At 43.5% G+C, this 23,926-nt stretch overlaps 1 protein-coding gene across 4 annotated transcripts in view; it reads right to left on the reverse strand.

Annotated features, from left to right (window-relative positions):
• ADGRE1 (adhesion G protein-coupled receptor E1) overlaps positions 1-23,926 on the reverse strand; it is a 57,298-nt gene that overhangs the window by 21,080 nt on the left and 12,292 nt on the right. For 2 of the 4 annotated variants that reach the window (XM_034996998.1, XM_034996996.1), the window contains exons 3-11: positions 19,331-19,477; positions 16,872-17,027; positions 16,636-16,755; positions 14,847-14,993; positions 12,573-12,722; positions 3,103-3,243; positions 2,880-3,017; positions 1,640-1,728; positions 164-247 (exon numbers count right to left, since the gene is read on the reverse strand). In XM_034996998.1, coding sequence (XP_034852889.1) covers positions 164-247; positions 1,640-1,728; positions 2,880-3,017; positions 3,103-3,243; positions 12,573-12,722; positions 14,847-14,993; positions 16,636-16,755; positions 16,872-17,027; positions 19,331-19,477 — 1,172 coding nt within the window. The remainder of the gene's footprint in view (positions 1-163; positions 248-1,639; positions 1,729-2,879; positions 3,018-3,102; positions 3,244-12,572; positions 12,723-14,846; positions 14,994-16,635; positions 16,756-16,871; positions 17,028-19,330; positions 19,478-23,926) is intronic. The other 2 variants (XM_034997000.1, XM_034996997.1) reach the window with 1 other exon arrangement.

Genomic DNA, 23,926 nt, shown 5'->3' on the forward strand with positions numbered 1-23,926 from the left:
GACAGAGAAGGGCAATTTTACTGTATGTTAAATTTTAAAAACTTGCAGCTGAAATAAATTAAATGCTAACTCAACCATTAATAATAAGAGGACTTTCTGTACCCAAAGTGTCCCCCCAAGATGTTCAAAGCTTGAAACCCGGTTACAAAGACTTTGCTGTTACCTTCAGAGAAACCACGGCAGTTCTGTTTCCACAGGCATTGTCCAGAACACTGAGGGTGGCGTTCATTAGTGTGCAGAAGGAACCCTGTGCCCCAGAGAAAGAGCATGAGTGAACCACTGATTGATCGATCCCCCAGCATGTGAAGTACACATTGGCCATCCAGTCTACCACAAGAGTGGTCCTAAACAGCTAAGGAGTCAGGAGGCTCTAGAATTCTCAGGAAAATGGAAACTCACCATTTGAGCAGACTTGGAGTCACAACACCTTTCTCTTCAATGAATAAAAGAAGCAAATACAAAGAAACAGCAAAACTACTTAGTGGGGTCAAAGATGGGGGAATGTGTGAAAAAAAATCAAGTGGTCCAAATCGAGTATTATTCAGCCACCAAAAGGAGTAAAGCATTGGCACAATGTGGATGTTGTGAATGTGGACAATGTCACAATGTGGCTGAACCTTGAAAACATCATGCTGGGTGGATGAACCTTGAAAACATCATGCGGGGTGAGAGAAACCACACACACACACACACACACACACACACAAACCACATACTGTATGATTACACTTATATGAAATATGCAGAATAGACTAACTGATGGACACAGGGAGCAGATCAGTGTTTACCAAGGGCCAGAGGCAGGAGGAACTGGAGGGCAATGTTGTTAGGGATACAGTTTCTTTTGAGGGGATGAAAATGTTTGAGGGCTAGAAGTGATGGTTGCACACCATGGTGAGTATACTAAATACCACAGCAACAAAAACTTATGATGTACTATATGCTGGCTAACTGAACATAAAAAATTTTTTTTTAAATAAAAAATAAATAAGTTGTTAGAATGGTGAAGTTTTAGGTGTATCTCACCACAATTTTTATTTTTTAATTTAATTTAATTTTATGAAGTTATGTTAGTCACCATACAATACATCATTAGTTTTGATGTAGTGATCCATGATTCATTGTTTTCGTAAATCACCACAATTTAAAAAAAAAACAACATCTTTTCTTCTGTTAGTGAAAGAATTCCCAAGTTTTAGATAGACAAATGTCCTCCCTTCTCAGCTTTCCTTGAAACCAGATATAAACAGAAGTGATACTGGGTTAAACTCTTAAAGAGAAGAACTATGCCATTCACTTCCCCCTCCCCCCTGCCCACCAGCTGAAATGCAGACGTGATGGCAGGGGCTGGAGCAGCCATCTTGGACCACAAAGTGGGACGCTTGTGTTGATGCTGGCAGAAGATTTACAGAGCCATCATATCAACTCTCCACAGCAGACACTCAGATTGTTTACAAGGAGAGAAATAAACTGTTATACAATTTAGGTCACCATTATTTTGGCCTTTGTTAAAGCTGCAAAACAACCTCCTACCTGAGTGGTTTCTAGGAACCTTCTAGAAACTTCTAGAAGTTCTTCTAGGAACTTCTAGAAGGTCTTCTAGGAAACTCAAGAGCTAGGAACCTTAAAAATACTTAACATGTTCAGGCTCCACTGCTCCTCCCACTTTGCAGAGCTGGACCTGCTCATTGTTGGGTATCACATCTTCTTTACACTTGAAGGGAGTCTCTAGGAAGAAAACAAAAGCAACCAAATTAAAGCTCAACCACAGCAAACTATGATTGAAAGACAAATCTGATTTCATTATCCCCTGCTTCAAATCCATCCATTACCAGATTATATGATAGCTACACACTGAAACATCAGGGACTTTGAGAAGCAGGAGACTGAGTGAAAAGATCCGGTCAGAAAAGACTATCCAGAGCATGATGCCATTTTTATAATGCTCCAAAGCAAGCAAAACTTAGTGAAGTATTGTTTAGGGATACATACATGGGGGGCATTTTTTTAAGTAGGGGAATTATAAACATAAAGTTCCCAATAGTCCCCTCTGAGGAGGACTAAGGGAGATCTAATGGGGAACGAACATGCAGGAAACACAAGGGCATTGATGATATTCTAGTTCTCATGTTGGTGAGGGGCCTCAGGCATACTCATTTTATTATTATACTTCATTGCCTCCATATAAGCTACCTCTATTTTTAATGTATCAGGTATCCACAATTTAAAAAAATTTAAACCTTTCACAGTTCCCTATTGTTCTCAGGGGAAAATAAAAAAAAATCTTCAAAATTCCTCACATGGCTCACCAGTTCCTGCAGGATCTGACCTCTGCCCATGTCCTAAGGTGCACCTAATGCCATTTCCCCTCGTCCTCACTCTATGTTAGCCTCAGAGCCTTTGCACATGCCACAACCTGGCACACTGAGATCTCCACTCTTCATCTGGATAATTCCTACTCTTCCTTCAAGCTTCAGCTTAAATGTCACTTGCCCAGAGTATATTAAATATCTCATTACTCACTCTGAAGCACATTATGATTTTTCAGGAGTCACACTCATTGTGCTTATTAAATAATTATGTGTGTGCTCTCTACTTCCTTCCCTAGACTATGAACTACATGAAGGCGAATATCATGTCCATCACATCCAGGACTGAATCATCAGTGCCTAGTACAGGGGCCTATTTGACTAATAGATGTTCCAAGAATAATTTATTGAATGAGTGAATTAATCTATGAGTGAATGAATACATTAGAAAAGAGAGAATTGCAGATGAGGTAAAAGTAAGAGGAAGATCCTGAGTTTGAGTAGATTGAGGATTTCACAACCAAACCAAGACACAGATTCCATTGCCAAGAGACACAAAGAAATGATTACTTTTGCAGCTGAAGTTCAAGGAGCCTTCTGGATTGGGTTGAAAGCTCCCAGTGCAGCTACAGCTGTAGGAGCCCAGGGCATTGGTGCAGACAGAATTGGGGCCACATGGTGATGGATCTTGGGAACACTCATCAATATCTGCAAAGAATTTGAGAATATCAACCAACCCAGAAGAATCAGGAGATACTTCTTTCTAGGGATGTTCAGCAAACTCTCTTCTCACCTCTACATTCGACTTCTTGGTCTGTGAAGCTCGGCTGTCCATTGCTTGGTACAAAGCCAGGAGAGCAGGTGCAAAAGTAGCTCCCAGGAGTGTTGGTGCATGTTGCATTGGAAGGGCACATGTGAAGGCACTCATCAATATCTATAGGGTAGAGAATGGGCCTGAGGCAGAGTTGGCTAGCAATCCTCCAAAAGTCATGCTTCCAATGCATAGAGTTATCCCTAAAAAATGGTAGCCCAAGCAGGGACAACATTTCCCAGAACCCTCTGCATGTAGGTGGGGCCATGTGACTAGTTTTCACTTATAGAATGTAAGCAGGTACGACATTTGTCTCTTCTGGGCCAAGGTGGTTGCAAAGTGGGTGTGCCTTCTCTCTCTTTCCCCACCACTGGCTGAACCAGGGATTCCAAAGCCATAAGGCATATGAGAACCAACAGATACAAGGAAATGGATCCCTATATCACCATGTGGAGAAAAGCTGCCCACTGGCCAGGTATGTCTATATTGGATGGTAATGAGAGCAAGAAATTTCTATTAGTGTTAAGCTAGTGATTCTCAACTGAGGGCAGCGTGCTCCCTCTACCCCCTGCCAGGGGACATTGGGCAACGTCTAGAGACATCTTTGGTTGTCGTGACTGGGCTGGGGTTAGGGGGTGATCTAGTGGGTAGAAGCCACAGATACTGCCAAATATCCTACAGTCCCCAGGGCAGCCCGCCACCACAAAGAACTACCTAGCCCAAAATGTCAATAGCACCAGAGTCGAGGAACCCTGGCCTACTAATACAGGGGGATGCCAGGTCACCGTGGCACTATGGAGTTACCTCTCCATCTGGAGGTTTCTGAGCCATAGGGGATATATGGAATAGAATGTCCTAGGAAAAAAATAATCAGGAGGGAGGTAAGGGCAAAAGTTTTCATATTCCTCTGTCAATTCACAAAACAGGAGGAATAAACAGGCAACATCGATTAGAGGCCTGTGCAAGTATACAATGTGTTGCACTGGGCATTGCCATGGAGCATTAGGAGAAGTCCTTGGGATATGAATGTAGACTAATTTGGAGATCTCAAAGGACAGGAGAATGACCCACAGTTGGAAGGTACAGGGAAGTGGTTTTCCTCTCGGTATCACAGAAAACATCTCTAAACAAAGGGTGCCCTTCTTTTAACAGTGAGCTCCCCACTTACAGACACATTTAAGCATCCACTAGGTGAACACTCGTCAGAAATAGCAGAGATGGGACCTAAGCAAGATGGCGGAGGAGTAGGAGACCTAAATTTCATCTGGTCCCAGGAATTCAGCTGGATAGGGATCAAACCATTCTGAACACCTACAAACTCAACAGGAGATTGAAGAAAAGAATAGCAACAAATCTCTGAACAGAAAAGCGACCACTTTCTGGAAAGTAGGATGTGTGGAGAAGTGAATCCAAGACAATATTCGGGAGGATAGATGGCGGGGGAGGGGGGTCCGTCGGCCAGCTACCAGCAAGTGATAGAGCAGTGGAGCACAAAATCGGAACTTTTAGAAGTCAGCCCTGCTGAGGGACGTCACTCCAGTGGCTAAGCGGGGGGGTGGAACCCTCGTGGGGACAGTGTGGTCTCAGGACCCTCAGTGTCACAGAAAGACCAGGGGTGCCTGAGTGTGGCAGAGCTCCCAGGTATTGGAGCGGGGAAGCTGGCTGCAGAGATGGAGCCGACGAGTGGGCTCTCAGCCCTGGGTTGCCATAAATCATGATCCGCGGCACAGTTGGGCCACTGCTCTTCCAGCAGGGACCCAACAAGTGGCAGATACGGGGGGACTCCCCTTCCTCCCCTGGGAGGAGTGGCATGGGAGTTCACCGTGGGGATCTGCTGGGTTTGGAGACTCCACACGGGGTCATGTGCCAGAGATAGAAATGCTCAGTCACAGGCCAGGTGAACCCGGCGTGCAGCCAGAGACTGGGGAGATGGGAGTGACTGACTGCTTTTCTCTGGGGGCTCACTGAGGAGTGGGGCCCTGAGTTCTCGTCTCCTCCGGGGCAGAGATTGGGAGGTCACCATTTTCACTCTCAGCCTCCAAAGCTGCACGGAAAGCTTGCAGGGAACAAAAGCTCCTGAGAGCAAACCCGAGCAGATTACTTAGCCCAGACCAGCAAGGGCGGGGCAATTCCGCCTCCAGCAAAGACATTTGGGAATCACGGCAACAGGCCGCCCCCCCAGAAGATCAGCAAGAACAGCCAGCCAAGACCAAGTTTACCGATCAATGAGAATGGCAGAACTCCAGAGCTAGGGGAATACTGCACATAGAATTCATGGCTTTTTCCCCATGATTCTTTAGTCTTTCAACTTTAATTTTTTTTAATTTTCTTTTTTTTTGAATTTTTCTTTTTCCTTTTTCACCCAACATCTTATCAATCCCTTTTTAAAAAAATCTTTTTATTTTTCATTTTTAGAGTCATATTCTATCCCTTCATAGTAGTTAACCTTATTTTTGGTATATATATATATATATATATATATATATATATATATATATATATATGTTGTTCTCTCTAAAATTTTGGGTTACAGCTGCTTCTAACGCACCAAAATATACCCTAAATCTCTAGTGTATGGCTTTGTTCTAGTCTCCTGCCTGATCACACTCTCTCCCCCCCTTTTTTTAAAGTCCTCTTCTTTCTTTTTTCAACCAACTTCTTATCTTATCAATTCCTTTTATAAAATCTTTTATAATTTTCATCTTTACAGTCATATTCCATCCCTTCATTGTATTAACCCTTATTTTTTGTACATATATAAGTTTTTCTTTCTTTAAAATTTTGGGAGGCACTTTCTTCTAACAGACCAAAATACACCCCAAATCTAGTGTGTGGCACTGATCTATGCACCAGCCTGATCATATTTGATTATATTCTGTTTTTTTTGTATGTTTTTGTTTATTTGTTTTTATCTTTTTCTTTTTCATTTTTTTTTCTTTTTTCTTTCTTTCCTTTTCTTTTCCCCCGGTTTCAGGTCTTTTCTGATTTGTTCAGTGTATATTTTCTGGGGACGTTGTTACCCTGTTACCATTTTGTTCTCTCATTCATCTATTCCCCTCTGGACAAAATGACAAGACGGAAAAAATCACCTCAACAAAAAGAACAAGAGGCAGTACCAACTGCCAGGGACATAATCAATACGGACATTAGTAAGATGTCAGAACTAGAGTTCAAAATGATGATTTTAAAGATACCAGCTGGGCTTGAAAAAAGCATGGAAGTTATTAGAGAAACCCTTTCTGGAGAAATAAAAGAACTAAAATCTAACCAAGTCAAAAATCAAAAAGGCTATTAATGAGGTGCAATAAAAAATGGAGGCTCTAACTGTTAGGATAAATGAGGCAGAAGAGAGAATTAGTGATATAGAGGACCAAATGATGGAAAATAAAGAAGCTGAGAAAAAAAGAGATAAACAACTCCTGGATCACGAGAACAGAATTTGAGAGATAAGTGATACCATAAGATGAAACAACATTAGAATAATTGGACTCCCAGAAGAAGAACAAAAAGAGAGAGGGGCAGAAGGTATATTGGAGCAAATTATAGCAGAGAACTTCCCTAATTTGGGGAAGGAAACATCAAAATCCAGAGGCACAGAGAACCCCCCTCAAAATCAATAAAAATAGGTCAACACCCTGACATCTAATAGTAAAACTTACGAGTCTCAGAGACAAAGAAAATCCTGAAGGCAGCTCAGGAGAAGAGATCTGTAACCTACAAGGGTAGAAACATTAGATTGGCAACAGACCTATCCACAGAGACCTGGCAGGCCAGAAAGGACTGGCAGGATATATTCAGAGCACTAAATGAGAAAAATATGCAGCCAAGAATACTATATCCAGCTAGGCTGGCACTGAAAATAGAAGGAGAGATAAAAAGCTTCCAGGACAAACAAAAACTAAAGGAATTTGCAAACACGAAACCAGCCCTACAAGAAATATTGAAAGGGGTCCTCTAAGCAAAGAGAGAGCCTAAAAGAAACATAGACCAGAAAGGGACACAGACAATATACAGTAACAATCACCTTACAAGCAATACAATGGCACTAAATTCATATCTTTCAATAGTTACCCTGAAGGTAAATGGACTAAATGCCCCAATCAAAAGACTCAGGGTATCAGATTGGATAAAAAAAACAAGACCCATCGATATGCTGTCTGCAAGAGACTCATTTTAGACCCAAAGACACCCCCAGATTGAAAGTGAGGGGGTGGAAAACCATTTACCATGCTAATGGACACCAAAAGAAAGCTGGGGTAGCAATCCTTATATCAGACTAATTAGATTTTAAACCAAAGACTGTAATAAGAGATGAGGAAGAACACTATATCCTACTTAAAGGGTGTATCCAAACAAGAAGATCTAACAATTGTAAATATCTATGCCCCTAACATGGGAGCAGCCAATTATATAAGCCAATTAATAACAAAAGCAAAGAAACACATCGACAGCAATACAATAATAGTGGGGGACTTTAACACCCCCCCCACTGAAATGGACAGATCAAGATCATGTAAGCAAAAGATCAACAAGGAAATAAAGACTTTAAATGACACACTGGACCAAATGGACTTGACAGATATATTCAGAACATTCCATCCCAAAGCAACAGAATACATATTCTTCTCTAGTGCCCATGGAACATTCTCCAGAATAGATCACATCCTAGGTCACAAATCAGGTCTCAACTGGTACCAAAAGACTGGGATCATTCCCTGCATGTTTTCAGACCACAATGCTTTGAAACTAGAACTCAATCACAAGAGGAAAGTCAAAAAGAACTCAAATACATGGAGGCTAAAGAGCATCCTACTAAAGAATGAATGGGTCACCCAGGAAGTTAAAGAAGAATTAATAAAATTCATGGAAACCAATGAAAATGAAAACACAACTGTTCAAAATCTTTGGGATGCAGCAAAGACAGTCCTAAGAGGAAAGTATATAGCAATACAAGCCTTTCTCAAGAAACAAGAAAGGTCTCAAATACACTACCTAACCCTACACCTAAAGGAGCTGGAGACAGAACAGCAAATAAAGCCTAAACCCAGGAGGAGAAGAGAAATAATAAAGATCAGAGCAGAAATCAATGAAATAGAAACCAAAAGGACAGTAGAACAGGTCAACAAAACTAGGAGCTGGTTCTTTGAAAGAATTAACAAGATTGATAAACCCTTGGCCAGACTTATCAAAAAGAAAAGAGAAATGACCCAAATAAATAAAATCACGAATGAAAGAGGAGAGATCACAACCTACACCAAAGAAATACAAACAATTATAAGAACATATTGTGACCAACTTTATGCCAGCAAATTAGATAATCTGGAAGAAATGGATGCATTCCTAGAGATGTATCAACTACCAAAACTGAACCAGGAAGAAATAGAAAACTTGAACAGACCTATAACCACCAAGGAAATTGAAGCAGTCATCAAAAACCTCCCAACAAACAAAAGCCCAGGTCCAGATGGCTTCCCAGGGGAATTCTACCAAACATTTCAAGAAGAATTAATACCTATTCTTCTGAAACTGTTCCAAAAAATAGAAATGGAAGGAAAACTTCCAAACTCATTTTATGAAGCCACCATTACCTTGATCCCAAAACCAGACAAAGACCCCATCAAAAAGGAGAATTACAGACCAATATCCTTGATGAACATGGATGCAAAAATTCTCACAAAATACTAGCCAATAGGATCCAACAGTATATTAAAAGGATTATTCACCACGACCAAGTGGGATTTATCCCTGGGCTGCAAGGTTGGTTCAACATCCACAAATCAATCAATGTGATACAATACATTAATAAAAAAGAACAAGAACCATATAATCCTCTCACTAGATGCAGAAAAAGCATTTGACAAAGTACAGCATCCTTTCTTGATCAAAACTCTTCAGAGTATAAGCATAGAGGGTATATACCTCAATATCATAAAAGCCATCTATGAAAAACCCACAGCGAATATCATTCTCAATGGGAAAAAACTGAGATCTTTCCCCCTAAGGTCAGGCACATGGCAGGGATGTCCACTATCACCACTGCTATTCAACGTAGTATTAGAAGTCCTAGCCACAGCAATCAGACAACAAAAAGAAATCAAAGGCATCCAAATCAGCAAAGAAGAAGTCAAACTCTCACTCTTTGCAGATGATATGAAACTTTATGTGGAAAACCCAAAAGACTCCACCCCAAAACTGCTAGAACTCATACAGGAATTCAGTAACGTGGCAGGATATAAAATCAATGCACAGAAATCAGTGACATTCCTATACACCAACAACAAGAGAAGAAAGAGAAATGAAGAAGTCGATCCCATTTACAATTACACCCAAAACCATAAGATACCTAGGAACAAATCTAACCGAAGAGGCAAAGAATGTGTACTCAGAAAACTATAAAATACTCATGAAAGAAATTGAGGAAGACACAAAGAAATGGAAAAACGTTCCATGCTCATGGATTGGAAGAACAAATATTGTGAAGATGTCAATGCTTCCTAGAGCAATCTACACATTCAATGCAATCCCTATCAAAATACCATCCACTTTTTTCAAGGAAATGGAACAAATAATCCTAAAATTTGTATGGAACCAGAAAAGACCCCGAATAGCCTGAGGATTGTTGAAAAAGAAAAGCAAAGCTGGCAGCATCACAATTCCAGACTTCAAGCTCTATTACAAAGCTGTAATCATCAAGACAGTATGGTACTGGCACAAAAACAGACACATAGATCAATGGAACAGAATAGAGAGCCCAGAAATGGACCCTCAACTCTATGGTCAGCTAATCTTCGACAAAGCAGGAAAGAATGTCCAATGGAAAAAAGACAGTCTCTTCAACAAATGGTGTTGGGAAAATTGGACAGCCACATGCAGAAGAATGAAACTGGACCATTTCCTTACACCACACACAAAAATAGACTCAAAATGGTTGAAAGACCTAAATATGAGACAGGAGTCCATCAAAATCCTAAAGGAGAACACAGGCAGCAACCTCTTCGACCTCAGCCGCAGCAACTTCTTCCTAGAAACATCACCAAAGGCAAGGGAAGCAAGGGCAAAAATGAACCATTGGGGCTTCATCAAGTTAAAAAGCTTTTGCATAGCAAAAGAAACAGTCAACAAAACCAAAAGACTACCGACAGAATGGGAGAAATGTCATATTTGCAAATGACATATCAGATAAAGGGCTAGTATCCAAAATCTATAAAGAACTTCTTAAACTCAACACCCAAAGAACAAATGATCCAATCAAGAAATGGGCAGAAGACATGAACAGACATTTTTCCAAAGAAGACATCCAAATGGCCAACAGACACATGAAAAAGTGCTCAACTTTGCTCAGCATCAGGGAAATCCAAATCAAAACCTCAATGAGATATCACCTCACACCAGTCAGAATGGCTAAAATTAACAAGTCAGGAAATGACAGATGTTGGCGGGGATGTGGAGAAAGGGGAACCCTCCTACACTGCTGGTGGGAATGCAAGCTGGTGCAGCCACTCTGGAAAACTGTATGGAGGTTCCTCAAAAAGTTGAAAATAGAGCTACCATATGACCCAGCAATTGCACTACTGGGTATTTACCCCAAAGATACAAATGTAAGGATCCGAAGGGGTACATGCACCCCAATAATTATAGCAGCAATGTCCACAATATCCTAACTGTGGAAAGAGCCAAGATGTCCATCGACAGATGAATGGATAAAGAAGATGTGGTCTATATATATAATGGAATATTATGCGGCCATCAAAAGGAACGAAATCTTGCCATTTGCAACGACATGGATAGAACTGGAGGGTATTATGCTGAGCAAAATAAGTCAATCAGAGAAAGACATGTATTGTATGACCTCACTGATATGAGGAATTCTTAATCTCAGGAAACAAACTGAGGGTTGCTGGAGTGGTGGGGGGTGGGAGGGATGGGGTGGCTGGGTGATAGACATTGGGGAGCATATGTGCTATGGTGAGCACTGTGAATTGTGTAAGACTGTTGAATCACAGACCTGTACCTCTGAAACAAATAATACATTATATGTTAAAAAAAAAAAAGAAGAAGAAGAAGAAGATAGCAGGAGTCGAAGAATGAAGGGGGGGAAATCAGAAGGGGAGATGAACCATGAAAGACTATGGACTCTGAGAAACAAACTGAGGGTTCTAGAGGGGAAGGGGTGGAGGGATGGGTTACCCTGGTGATGGGTATTAAAGAGGGCATGTTCTGCAAGAAAAAAAAAAAGAAAGAAAGAAAAAAGAAATAGCACAGATGGGGGTGGTGGTGCCTAGGTGGCTCAGTTGGTTAAGCATCTGCCTTCGGCTCAGGTCAGATCCCATGGTCCTGGGATCGAGCCCCCCAAAGGCTCCCTGCTCAGCGGGGAGTCTGCTTCTCCTTCTCCCCCTGCCCCTACCCCGCCCATGTTATCTCTCTCTCTCAAATAAATAAAATCTTTTTTAAAAAAAGAAATAGTGCCCACTGCAATTCTATACACAACTAATAAATCATTGAACACTGCATCAAAAGCTAATGATGTACTATATGTTGGCCAATTGAACACAATAATAATAATAAAAGAAATAGCACTTAAAAAAAAGAAATAGCACAAGTAGAATTTACATTTTGCATATGGAGCTGGACTAGGTGCGTGGTTTTCAAAACTGTTTTAGCTGAGGAAACCTTCCTTCATGCAAAGTGAAACCTACTGAGTAGTTAAAACAAATAAGAGTGGTGATAATCTAACCAAAAAAGGGTCCTGAAAAGATGCCTAGGAGCCCGGAGTGCTGTATTAGTTTATCTCTAAGGTCCCTTTCAAATTTGCCTCTCTATTGTTCTGCCTCTAACAATGTCAACAGCTGATGAAGATCAATGAATGAAAAGAAATAGAACATTTTTAATGAAAAGAAGCATGTATTTGCCCTGGGGTCAAAGAACATAAGACATGTTCTGCAGTAGAGTAGATCCTCCAAAGACGGCTGCCATCTATTCCTCCCTCCACTTCCTGTGTGCATTTGTTGTCCCCCAATGAGATGGGGAGTTAATCTTCCCTTCCTTGGCATCTAGGCTGGTCCCATGACTTTGGCCAGGAGAATGTGGCAGAAGTAATGTTCTGGGACTTCCAAGCCCAGGTCTTACAGGAACCAGCAGTTTCTGCTTCCTTCCCTTTGCAACTTCCCTTACTGGAAACCAGCTGCCATGCTCTGAGGAAGCCCAAGAATCCATGAGGATGGGCCCATGAGGGAAACTGAGGGGCCCAGCTGAGCTCCCAGCCAGACGCCAGCACCAACTACTAGCTACATAAGCGAGGCCATTTTGGACCTGGCAGCCATCCTAGTGACCCAGAAAAATCATTCGGTCAACCTACAGAATCATGAGCAAGCACAAAGCATTGTTCATAAGCCACTATGTTTCAGGGTGGTTTGACATCCATCGAAAGTGCTCAGCATGCCTGGGAGCATTACCTATACATCTGAAATCATCTGGTTTCTCAGGGGTCCAAACAGCAGGTGAAAAGAACCCAGGCAGGCAGGAGCAATTGTATTTTCCCAAGATGTTGATACAGATGGAGCTGAGGCCACAAAGAGCTGAGTTCTTGTCACATTCATCCACATCTGGGCAGAAAACCAGACTAAGTCAAAAGGATGAAGAATGTCGAAGCTGTGGCAATCCACAATCCCACCCAGACCAGAGCCAGTGAGTCCTCTGGGCTCTGCTCGCACCCTCATAAAGTCTGCTGAAAGGAAGCGCAAAGAGGCAGGTCTGTGACCCACACAAATCTCCTGATGAGGCTCTCTGCAGCTTGGGATAAAATCCAAACTCCTCATTAAAACACATGACACCCCCAAGAGTCTGGTCCCACCTAAGCTCACCCAGCTTATCTTTCTTTTCTAATCCTTTAGTAATTCCTGATCCAGATTCATTGATTACCTGGAGATTCATGAAGGCTTATTCTCTTCTCCCTGAGCCTTGAACTCACTTGCCTCACTCTTTCTTTGATAAATCTCAATTCCTTTCCAAGGAATCACTACGTTATCAATAATAATAATTGAGAAGTGTCTGAGTGGAGGGGTGGAGGGCACAGACAGCGTAGGCTCAAAGCATGGCTCTGTCCTTATAGTCTGTGTGTTACTGGGTGCTGTGGACTGAATTATGCCCCCCCCGCCGAATTCATATCTTAAAGCCTTAACACTCAGTGGTGTTTGGACATGGAGCCTTTGCAAGATGATGAGGTTAAGAGGAGATCTTAAGATGGGATTAATGCCCTTAAAAGAAGAGGAAAAGACACCAGAGCTCACTCTCCATGAGGACGCAGAATGAAGGCGGTCGTCCAGAAGCCAGGAAGAGAGCCCTCTCTGACCATGATCTCAGACTTCCAGCCTCCAGAATATAGAGAAAGTAAATCTCAATTGTTGAAACTGCCCTGTCTGCGGTGTTTTGTTCTGGCGGCCCCGAGCTGACTAATGCAGGGACAAGATAATTCACCTCTGTGTGTCTCAGCACCATCATCTGTCAGATGGGGATAATGATAGTACTCACCCCCTAGGGTTGTTTGGAGCATTAAATAAGGTGATATCTGTGAAGGACTCAGAAAAGAGCCTGGAGAACAGCAAGTATGAGGTAAGTATTTGTTAACTAACAAATTAACTGTGACATGTTGAGCTTTCTTGTGACAGGTGCTGAGGAAGGTCCTACATGCACCTGTTCAAGGAATGCTTCACAGTAGCCCCTGTGAGGTGCACACTAACATTATTTCCGCTTTTCAGATAAGGAAACTGAGGCTTCATAATTGTGCAGAGTCACACAGCCTGTGAAAGGCACAGCCAGGATTTAAAATCAGGCTCTATCTGCTTCTGGACTTGTTAGAGGACAAATTCCCAGGCTGTCTTGAGTCAGAGTCTGGGAATTTGGGGATTAAGTTGATGCTGGCCCTAGGCAAGCCCCCAACCTACGTTTCCAGATGTCGCAACCTCATTTGGAGGCAGAATAGCATGATGGTAGAACACAGGGTGTGAAGTCACACTCGGCATATTTCGGATCCTGACTTCCCTACTTCCTATCTATTTGACTGTTGTTCCAACACAATGGAGGCTCATTTTTCTCATCTGTAAAATGGGTATAAAATACACTGATACCAACAGGTTGTTGGGAAGACAATGAGCACATGAATGGAAAAGCATAACACCTTGGCTGGGATCCTGCCTCCAGGCTTCTGTACCTGCTGTTTCCTCCTCCTAGAACACCCTTCCCCAGATACCCAATATTCATTCCCTCACATCCTTCACATCTTTTCTCAAATATCAATTTCTCAGCATGGTCTTTTCTTACTACTCTATTAAAAGTAGAACCCCATCCCCAGCTCTCCTTATCCACCTTTCCTGCCTTATTTATCTTTATCGCCTTCAACTATTCTTGGCACACAGTATGTTCATGCATTTATGTTGCTATCTATCTCCCCCAGCACTGGATGATGAGTTCCAGGAGAACAAATAGTTTTGCCTCTGTTATTCACTGCTGTATCCACCATCCCTAGAATAGTGCCTGACATAGTAGGTGCTCAGGAAGTATTTGTTGAATGAGTGCATGAATGAATGAATGAATGAGTGAGTGATTATTGGCTTCAGCTTAGCAGGTGAGGACTTTGAGCTCAGCCCAGACTCATCCTGACCCCTCCCCTACCACTGTGGTCTTTGCCAACAGACTTGGATCTTGTTCCCCAACAAACCCCTCCCACCTACCTTCACATGTTTCTCCTGGGCCCTGGATGTTCACGTTTCCACTGCTAGATTCAAATCCTAGGTTGCAGACACAAGAGTAGCTTCCAGGACTGTTGTGGCAAGTCGCATGCTCTGGGCAAATTCCGGGATCAGCACATTCATCCACATCTGTTCAGTGGAAATGAAAACCCAAGTCAAAGTGAATGAAGAAATGAGAACAGAGACTGCAAACAGAGATTTGCTGTGCATGTTCTCCCCTTCCTTCTCATCTCCCTTGCAGTTAGGCATGGCCATGAGAATAAATTCTGTCCCAACATATATAACCGGAGAGTGGTAAATAGCTCCAAAAAGTAATGACCATAGACATGGCTGTCCTTCTTTACTCTTCCCCGTACCTACACTATGGGCTGCAGATGGTGTGGTGCAATGTGACTTTTTGCCACTACTCTTTTAAGATGTGGAGCTTGTTTCCCCACATCTTGAATCTAGCTGGCCTATGATGTTCACTTGCCAATAGAATGCAGCAGAAATGACATGGTGCCAGTTCCATACTTAGACCTCTAGAGAGTTATTTGCTTTTGTTCATTCTTTGGGCTCCTTGCTTCTTCCATATGAACAAGCACTAGACTAGCCTAACAAAGAATGGGAGACAAAGTAGAAGAGAGATGGATCATCCCAGATGACCCCCCTGACATGTGAGGCAGCCCAGCCGAGATGAGCAAAGCTGACCCACAGCTGACCACAGACACATAAAAGCCCAATAGAGACCCAAAGAACTGACCCGGCAGAGCCCAACCTAAACTTTGAATGCACAGAATAGAAAGCCAAATAGATGGTGTTTGTTTCTAGCTACTGACTTTCAGGGTGATTTGTTACTCAGCAATAGCTAACTGCTATAGATGGATCAGAAAAATCAGAGAGGACTTCAAATATCTCTCATTCCAAGCCAAGGGGATGTGATAAGGTCTTGATCACTCCATGCCTTACTTGATGGGGTCACCCTCCCCACAAATGAGCATGGTAGCACTGCACCAGACTCAGGAAGATGGAGCCCTTGCATCTTGTGAGAATATTCTGGCTACAGTTTGGAGGATGGATTCAAGGGGACAAAACTGGAGGAAAGGAAAGCCCAGTGAGGAGTCTGCTAAAGTAACAGTGAAACCCGGACCAAGGATGGGGAAGAATGGAGAGATTTAAGACATATTTAGCAGGTAAATTCCCCAAGATATGATGTCTGTTTTAATATGGAGGTGTGGTGGGGGGTCGAGGGTAACTCTCAGGTCTTGAGTCAAATACAGTTTAGTAAAAGTTCTGAAGTTTGAGTCTGAGCTCTCCCAGGACAGAGTTTCTCTACCTCAGAACTACAGGAATCTGGGACCGGATTATTTTTGGTTGTAGGGAAGCTGTTCCATGCATTGCAGGGTGTTTAGCAGCATCTCTGGCCTCTCCCCCCACTGGATCACAGTAGCACCCACAACCCTCCTTCCCCACCACCAGTTGTGACAATCAAAAATTTCTCCAGACATTGCCAATATTCCCTGGAAGGATATCACTCTAGGGAGAGAGCCCTTCATCACTCTCAAGTACTGCCTGACCCACTGCTTGACTCATAGTAGGCCCTCAGCAGGAATTCAAATCCTGCCTCTTCTACTGAACAGCTTTGTATCCTTGGGGAAGTTGCTTCAATGCTCTGAGCCTTAATTTTCTCATCCCCAAAGTGAAGATCATAATCCCTACCTCACAGGATCATTAAGTAAGGTGGTTCTTAATTAATTAAGTAGATAAATAAAGAAAAGCAGGTCCTCTATACCTTCACAGATGGAGTTGTGAGAGATGAATCCAACCCGGCAGCTGCAACTGTAGCTTCCCAAGGAGTTGATACACTCAGCATGCTCTGGGCAGACACCACTGGAGAGGCATTCATTGATGTCTGAGGAGCAGTGGAGGAGAGTGAGCAGACCAAAGATTGTGTGTCTAAGGTGAGGGACACATGTACCCAACTTAAGTGGTCACTGTTCACCAAAGACCCATGCCTGAGAGCATTACCTGTGCAGGAGAAACGACCCGGATTTCCCATGACCCAGTCATTTCCGGTGGGAGAAAAGAAACCAGGGAAACAGCTGCACTTGTATCTCCCCAGAAGGTTTCTGCAGACTGAGTTAGGACCACATGGTGGGGAGCTTTGAGAACATTCATCTATATCTGGACACAGAAAGAGTTGGAGTTACAAACTTGCCTCATCATGTGTAGCAGGTTGTATTTTCAAAGATGGCAGAAATGACGTCTTCCATGCTGTATGCCCTTCATTCTATGGGAATTTGTATTCCTTCCAGCAAGGAGTGGGGTCTATATTCCCTCCCCTTGAACCTGAGCATGCTGTGACTGTGAAGGTGGTGACACCAAGTCCTAAAGATACCGTGCACTCCCTCCTTGTTCTCTTGGAACTCAGCCACCATACTGTGAGGAACCAGCCATGAAAAAAGCAGCTCATATGGAGAAGAACCAAGACCTCCAGCCCACAGCCCTGGTGGAGCAGCCAGCCTAAGGCCAACACCAGCTCACCAGCCATGTGAATGTGCTCTCTTTAAAGTGGATCCTCTAGCCCCCGCTTGACCCAACTCAGTTGACACCGCATGGAACAGAGACAAGCCACACTCACCAAACTCAACCCAACTGACAGATAGGGAGACATGTTGTGAGGTGTTGGGGAATCATGACAGATTCATGAACAAAAAAATGATTGCCATTATTTTGATGTACTAAGTTTGCAGGTGCTCTGCTACCCAGCAGTAGATAAAAAAGAACAATTTGCAAACCCACAAAGAGCAATTTACTAATTGGAGGACCCATAAAATTGTGCAGTCGTGGTACCATGGGGTGGTCCAACCAAAGTCTCCTTCAGCCCTGGTCTGCCAAGTCATCCTAAACTCTTGCTACATATTTGTCGTGCAAATACAGCTTCAAGGCAAGTCTTTTATAGCTCCTCCCAGAAAACTGTGCCTCTCCTAGACAGAAATTGGGAGCTGCCCCTCTACATCAAGATCAGACCATAGGAATGTTCATTCCACTTTTATTTGAAGTAGTAAAACATTAGAAACAACGAATTAAGGCTGATTAAATCTGTAGTTGACATAAAGAATAAGGTAACGTGTTGCTTCATTCAACAAGTATCTACTGAATATTCACAAGATATCAGGCACCATAGGGAGGTCAAAGTCATAAAGGGGATGAAATCCTTGCTGTAGTATCCCATAATTTTCTAGATGCGGAATGTTGATTTCAACCCAAATTTGGAAACCGAAGCCCATCAGGACTACTGAAGCTTACCAAATAACCCATGAACTGTAACCCAAAGGTAAGGAAGGATTTGGGAGCACCCTGGGTACTACAACAATAGAAATGAATTATCTTATTCAGAGCCTAGCAAACTACAGCTCATGGGTCAAATCCAGTCCACCACTTGTTTGTATAAATAAGGTTTTGTTGGAACAAAGCCACATCATTCCTTCGTGTATCATCTATGGCTGCTTTTGCACTAAAACTGGAGTATTAAGTAGTCATGAGAGAGATCATACAGTTTGCAACCTCCAAAATATTTACTCTCTGGCTCCTTGCATAAAATAGTTTGCCGACCCCTGCTCTTATTCAGAGGCACAGTCAGATCTTGACTGTCAAGGGGAGAATTGGCATTTAAATATAAGAAATACAGACAAAAAACTTTGCTCATTCTGGGGATTATTTCAATTTATATTACTTACATCACTTCTACTGTGCCTAGCACACTGCATACACATGACTGCATTTAATTTTCCCAACTATCCTTTGAGGTAGGTACTCTTATACACTCATTCTACAGATGGAAACATTGAGGCTTAGAGAGGGTGAATATGTTTCCCCAACACCTCACAACTAGGTGACGTGATTCAGAAACTGCTGTTAGAGTCGGAAAGATGTGCGTTTGGAGGCCAGTTGAACCGCAAGACCGTGATGAGTCATTCCAGTGCCCCAAGCAGTTTCCTCATCTGTACGGTGGGGATCATCATGATGCCTGCACTCAGTTTAATGTAAAAATGCATAGAAAACCCTTCACAGGGGACCTGGTACTCAGTGAATGTTAGAAATTCTTGTTTTCTGCATGGAGAGACAACCAAAAGGAGACTTCCCAAAATGAAATCAGTGGTTATTTTTGGATATTGACAAATAGCATGGTTTTTACTTTTATTTTTATTCTAATGTTAGCTCTGAATCGTTGGAATGTTGAGTGAGCAGGAATCATTGTCATTATAGAAAAAGAAAGAAAAAAATGATGTACTATATGTTGGCTAACTGAATTTAAATTAAAAAAATTTTTTTAAGAAAAGAAAAAGAAAGAAAAGAAGGATAAGGGAGGGTTAGGGGGAGAAAAATGTTCAGGAAAAGAAAAAGTACCTACATCCACTACCCAGCCAGCTTCCACCTGATTTTCCTACAATATGCTGGAGGGTTTTGAGGGGGTGTGTACTTACCTTCGCATGTCACTCCTTGGCCCCTGAACTGCGTCAGTCCGTTGCTGGACAGAAAGCCTCGTTTGCAAGTGCAGTAGTAACTATCCAAAGTGTTGGTGCAGGTTGCGTAAGCTGGGCACATGGTGGTATCCAGACACTCATTCACATCTGGGCAGCACAGAGGGAAGAGGTCAAGTTAGAGCCCCAGGGTGGGCTTTAAAGGGAGCCAGCATGAGAATATGAAGGGGACTGCTGTGGGCTGAACTGTGCCTCCCAAAAAATATGCTGAAGCCCTAAACCCTGGTCCCTGAGAATGCAAACTTATTTGGAAATAGAGTCTTTGTAAATGTAATTAAGACCTCAGTGAAGGGGATGCCTGGGTGGCTGTCAGTTTAGCGTCTGCCTTCAGCTTGGGTCGTGATCCCAGGGTCCTAGGATGGAGTCCCGTATCCTGCTCCCTGCTGGGTGGGAAGTCTGCTTCTCCCTCTCTCTCTGCCCCTCCCCCCGCTTGTGCTTTCTCTCTCTCTCTTTCTCTCCCATGCTCTCTCTCTCTCTCTCTCAAATAAATAAATAAAAATTAAAAAAAAAAAAGACCTCAGTGAGGATGAGATCCTACTGGAGTAGGATGGTCCCTTAATCTGATATGATTGACGTCCTTATAAGAAGAGAAGAAGAGTGGGCGCCTGGGTGGCTCAGTTGGTTAAGCGACTGTCTTCCGCTCAGGTCATGATCCTGGAGTCCCCGGATCGAGTCCCGCATCGGGCTCCCTGCTCGGCAGGGAGTCTGCTTCTCCCTCTAACCCTCCCCCCTCTCATGTGCTTGCTCTCTCTCATTCTCTCTCTCTCAAATAAATAAATAAAATCTTAAAAAAAAAAAAGAAGAGAAGAAGAGGCACAGAGACAGGCTCAGGGAGAACACCATGTGGGCGACAGAGGCAGAGACTGGAGTGATGTGCCTACAAACCAAGGAACACCAAGGACTGCCAGCCACACCAGAACAAACTCTCGCTTAGAGCCTTCAGAGAAAGCATGGCCCTGCAGACACCTTGATTTCAGATTTCTGGCCCCCAGAACAGTGAGAGAATAGATTTCTGTTCTTTTAAGCCTCCTGGTTTGTGGCAACTGGTTATAACAGCCCTGAGAAACTGTTCAGTGCTGTCAAGTGGGAGCATCAGCACTACCTGGGAGCTTGATGGAAAGGCAACATCTCAGGCCCCACCCCAGAACTGATAAATCAGAATCTGCATTTTAGCAAGACCATTGTGTGACCTGTGTGCACAGGAAAGTGTTAGATGCACTGACGTGGACACTTGCTAATGCAGGTGTGGTCCTCAGACCAACAGCATCTGCCTCACCTGGGTCCCAGATCTGGGAAAGGCAGATGCCGATTCTGCAGGTCTAGGAAGGGGCCTGACATTCTGCATTTCTCACAAGCCCCTGAATGATGCTGATGCTGCTGGTCCATGGCCCGCGCCATGAGCATCAGAACTCTAGACACAAGAGTCTGGGACTCAACATTTCAGCCTTTGGAGCATGGAAGACCTGGGTTAAAGCTCCAGCAGCAAACCTCCAAGGAGAGAACAACAGCTATTCCCCCAGACCCATCTCTCCTGCTTCTTTTTAGTAACATGACCATCCAGTTAAAGACTGCATTCCCAGGGTCTCCTGCAGCTAGGCGTGGCCACGAGGCTAAGATCTGCCCAGTGGGCACATGTAGAAGTGATATGCATACTGTTTGGCCGTGCCCTTAAAAAGAATAAACACATTGCCTCCTTCCCATTTCCCTTTCTCCCTGGGCTGGAACATGGACAGAGTGGGCTGATCTATTCCTCACCATGGGGATGATGGTTTGGGAAAGCCACCATGCTGAGGGATAGAGAGGCAACAAGATGGGAGACACCTGGGAGCTGGGCTGATCTGGGCAGCCCTGTCACCCTGTTCCACCTACAAGTTGGAGATGTATGAGAAGAAAAAGAATGAACTTCTAAAAAATAAATTTCTAAGTTGTTGTTTCGTTTATGTGGAAACAGTCAAAACAATATCCTAGCCCGTTCAGCTCTGAGACCAGTGATTTCACCTCTTTGTACCTCAGTTTACCTGTTTAGCCCTCACCCTCACGTCCAGTGGGTCCCCAAGCCCTGTGGTTCTCTGTCCAAATAGCATTTGGCATCTACCCACTTTTCTCCATTTCCACAGATCCTTTTCTGGATTCTACATCCCTAAATCCTTCATTGTCCCCTCCAATCCCTTCTCCACATAGTAGTCATCTCTGAATACAAATTTGATCATCTACCTCCACCCCTGCCTACAGTGCTCCCTGTCGCACTCAGAATTAAAATCCAAACCACTTAACAGGACCCATAAGACCCCCGTGACCAGACCCAACCACGTCTTTAAGCCTCATCTCGTGTTCGTCTCCATTTCCAGACTTCCCACCTCAGGGCCTTTGCATGTGCTATTCCCTTTGCCTCTGCTTTGCCTGGCCAGCTCCTTTTCACTCCTCAGGTCTTGCTTAAGTGTCATTTCCTCCAGAAAGCCTCCCCTGACTCCCCCAAGGCTTCCTGTGCTCCTCCTCTATGACACTTATAATAATTATAGTTGCTTGTTATTTGTGTGATTAGCTTTTTAGTGATCATTTCCCCCACCACATTGTGAGCTCCAGAAAGACAAAGCCAGAGGTGGAGGCAGGCTTCTAGGTGCCTGGGAAGAGACTTATTTGATATTATCATTCCTGTGGTCATCAGAATAATGGCCCCTCCAAAGATGACCACATCCTAATCCCCAGAACCTACAAATATATTATGCTATGTGGTAAGGGAGCACTAAGGTTTCGGATGGAATTAAGATTGGTAATCAGCTGATCCCAAGATGAAGAGATTATTCTGGAGATTATTCTGGATTACCCAGATGGGGCCAATGTAATCACAAAGGTCCTTATAAACAGAAGATGAAGCCAGGAGAGGCAAAGTGACACAATGTGAGAAAGACCTGGCCAGTCATTGCCGGCTTTGAAGATGGAGGAGGAGGGACACAGGCAAGGAATCCAGGTGGCCTATAGAAGCTGGAAAAGGCAAAAAGACAGATTATCCTCTAGAACCTCCAGAAAGGAACACAGCCCTGCTGACATCTTGATTTTAGCCCAGTGGGACCCACTTTGGACTTCTGACCTCCAGACCCATAAGGTAATGTTTCTGTTGTTTGAAGTCACCAAGTTTGTGGTAATTTGCTAGGGCAGCCATAGGATACCAATACAATTCCCATTACACAGATGTGGACAACTGAGGCTCAGTGAGGTTAAGTAACTTGTCCAAGGACACACAGCTGTTGAGTGGCAGCACCAAGCCTGTCGAAACCTGAAGTGAGGGATTTTCACCCAAGAAGAGGTAGCTCTGGGTGGAAATGGAATCAATTTTCAGGCAATTTCTAAGACAATTCTTTGTAAAAGCTTCTGTGATTAAGTCTGTTGCCCTGATGGACTTTGAGTTTCTGGAAAGCAAAGATTTGTGTTTGTGTCATTCACTGCTGTGTGCTGAGTGCATACAACAGTGCCCAGTACACAGTCGGTGCTCAATAATGAAGACCTTGTTGAGAAGCTAACATTAGAACAAAGACCAGAGGGAGGTGAGTGAGCTATGAAGGTACCTAGGGCGGAGGAAACAGTAAGTGCATGAAGGGGCAGGACCACGCCTGGAGATTTGGTGGAGTTACAAGCAGGTCGGTGTGGTTGGAGCAGGGTGGGCAGGGGGAAATTGGAGGTCTGGACATGGACAGATCATGTTAGATCTGCTAGACTTCTGGCTTTCTATGAAGAGCATTGGGAGCCACGAGGTGTCTGAGCACAGCCAGGACACAGCAGGACTGAGGTTTTAACAGGATCCTGTGGCCCCTGGCTGGACGATGAACTGTAGAGGGGCAGGATGACCAGGGAGGAGTTGCCTGCACCTGTCCAGGTAAGCGAGGATGGTGGATGCAACCCCACTGGGAGCTGTGGAAGGCACAAGATTCGGGGTTTATTCTGAAGGTGGTGTTAACAGGATTTGCCAATGGTTTGGGTGTGGGGTGTAAAAGAAAGAGGAGTAAACGGTAATGCCAACATTGATTGGTAGAGTGGGAAAGCACTTTATAAAGTGCTGCAAAAACTTTAAGGGATGGATTATTCTCTGGGTCTTTAGAGTCAGGCTCTTCACTTCTTACAATATGCCTTGTTTATTTCCTTTCCCTGAAGGACATCTTAGTTGTACCTCTTCTCATTAACAGTTTCCTCTTTCATCTGCAAAGGCAACATTGTTCTTTGCAAACTTCCAGCACATTGTCACTTGTGGTCTCTCATCTGAGCTTCCCATTACCCTCTTCCTCTGGCTCAATTGCTCATAACTCAAACCCACCCCAAACCAGAATTGCAACCCAGCCCTGTGTGACTCAGCACCTGCCAACCTCTCCAGCTCATCTTCTACTTTGTCCCATTAGCCATGCTCACTTTTGCTCAGTTCCCCAAATTCTTTCTGATCTCAGGACCTTTGCATGTCACCCCAAAGATCTTAGGACTTGACTTCTTCTTTGCCAATTTGAATACCTTTTATTTCTTTTTGTTGTCTGATTGCTGTTGCTAGGACTTCTA

This window comes from Mirounga leonina, unplaced genomic scaffold (assembly GCF_011800145.1).
Source record: "Mirounga leonina isolate KUSES-001 unplaced genomic scaffold, KU_Mleo_1.0 Mir_94, whole genome shotgun sequence".
NCBI lineage: Eukaryota > Metazoa > Chordata > Mammalia > Carnivora > Phocidae > Mirounga > Mirounga leonina.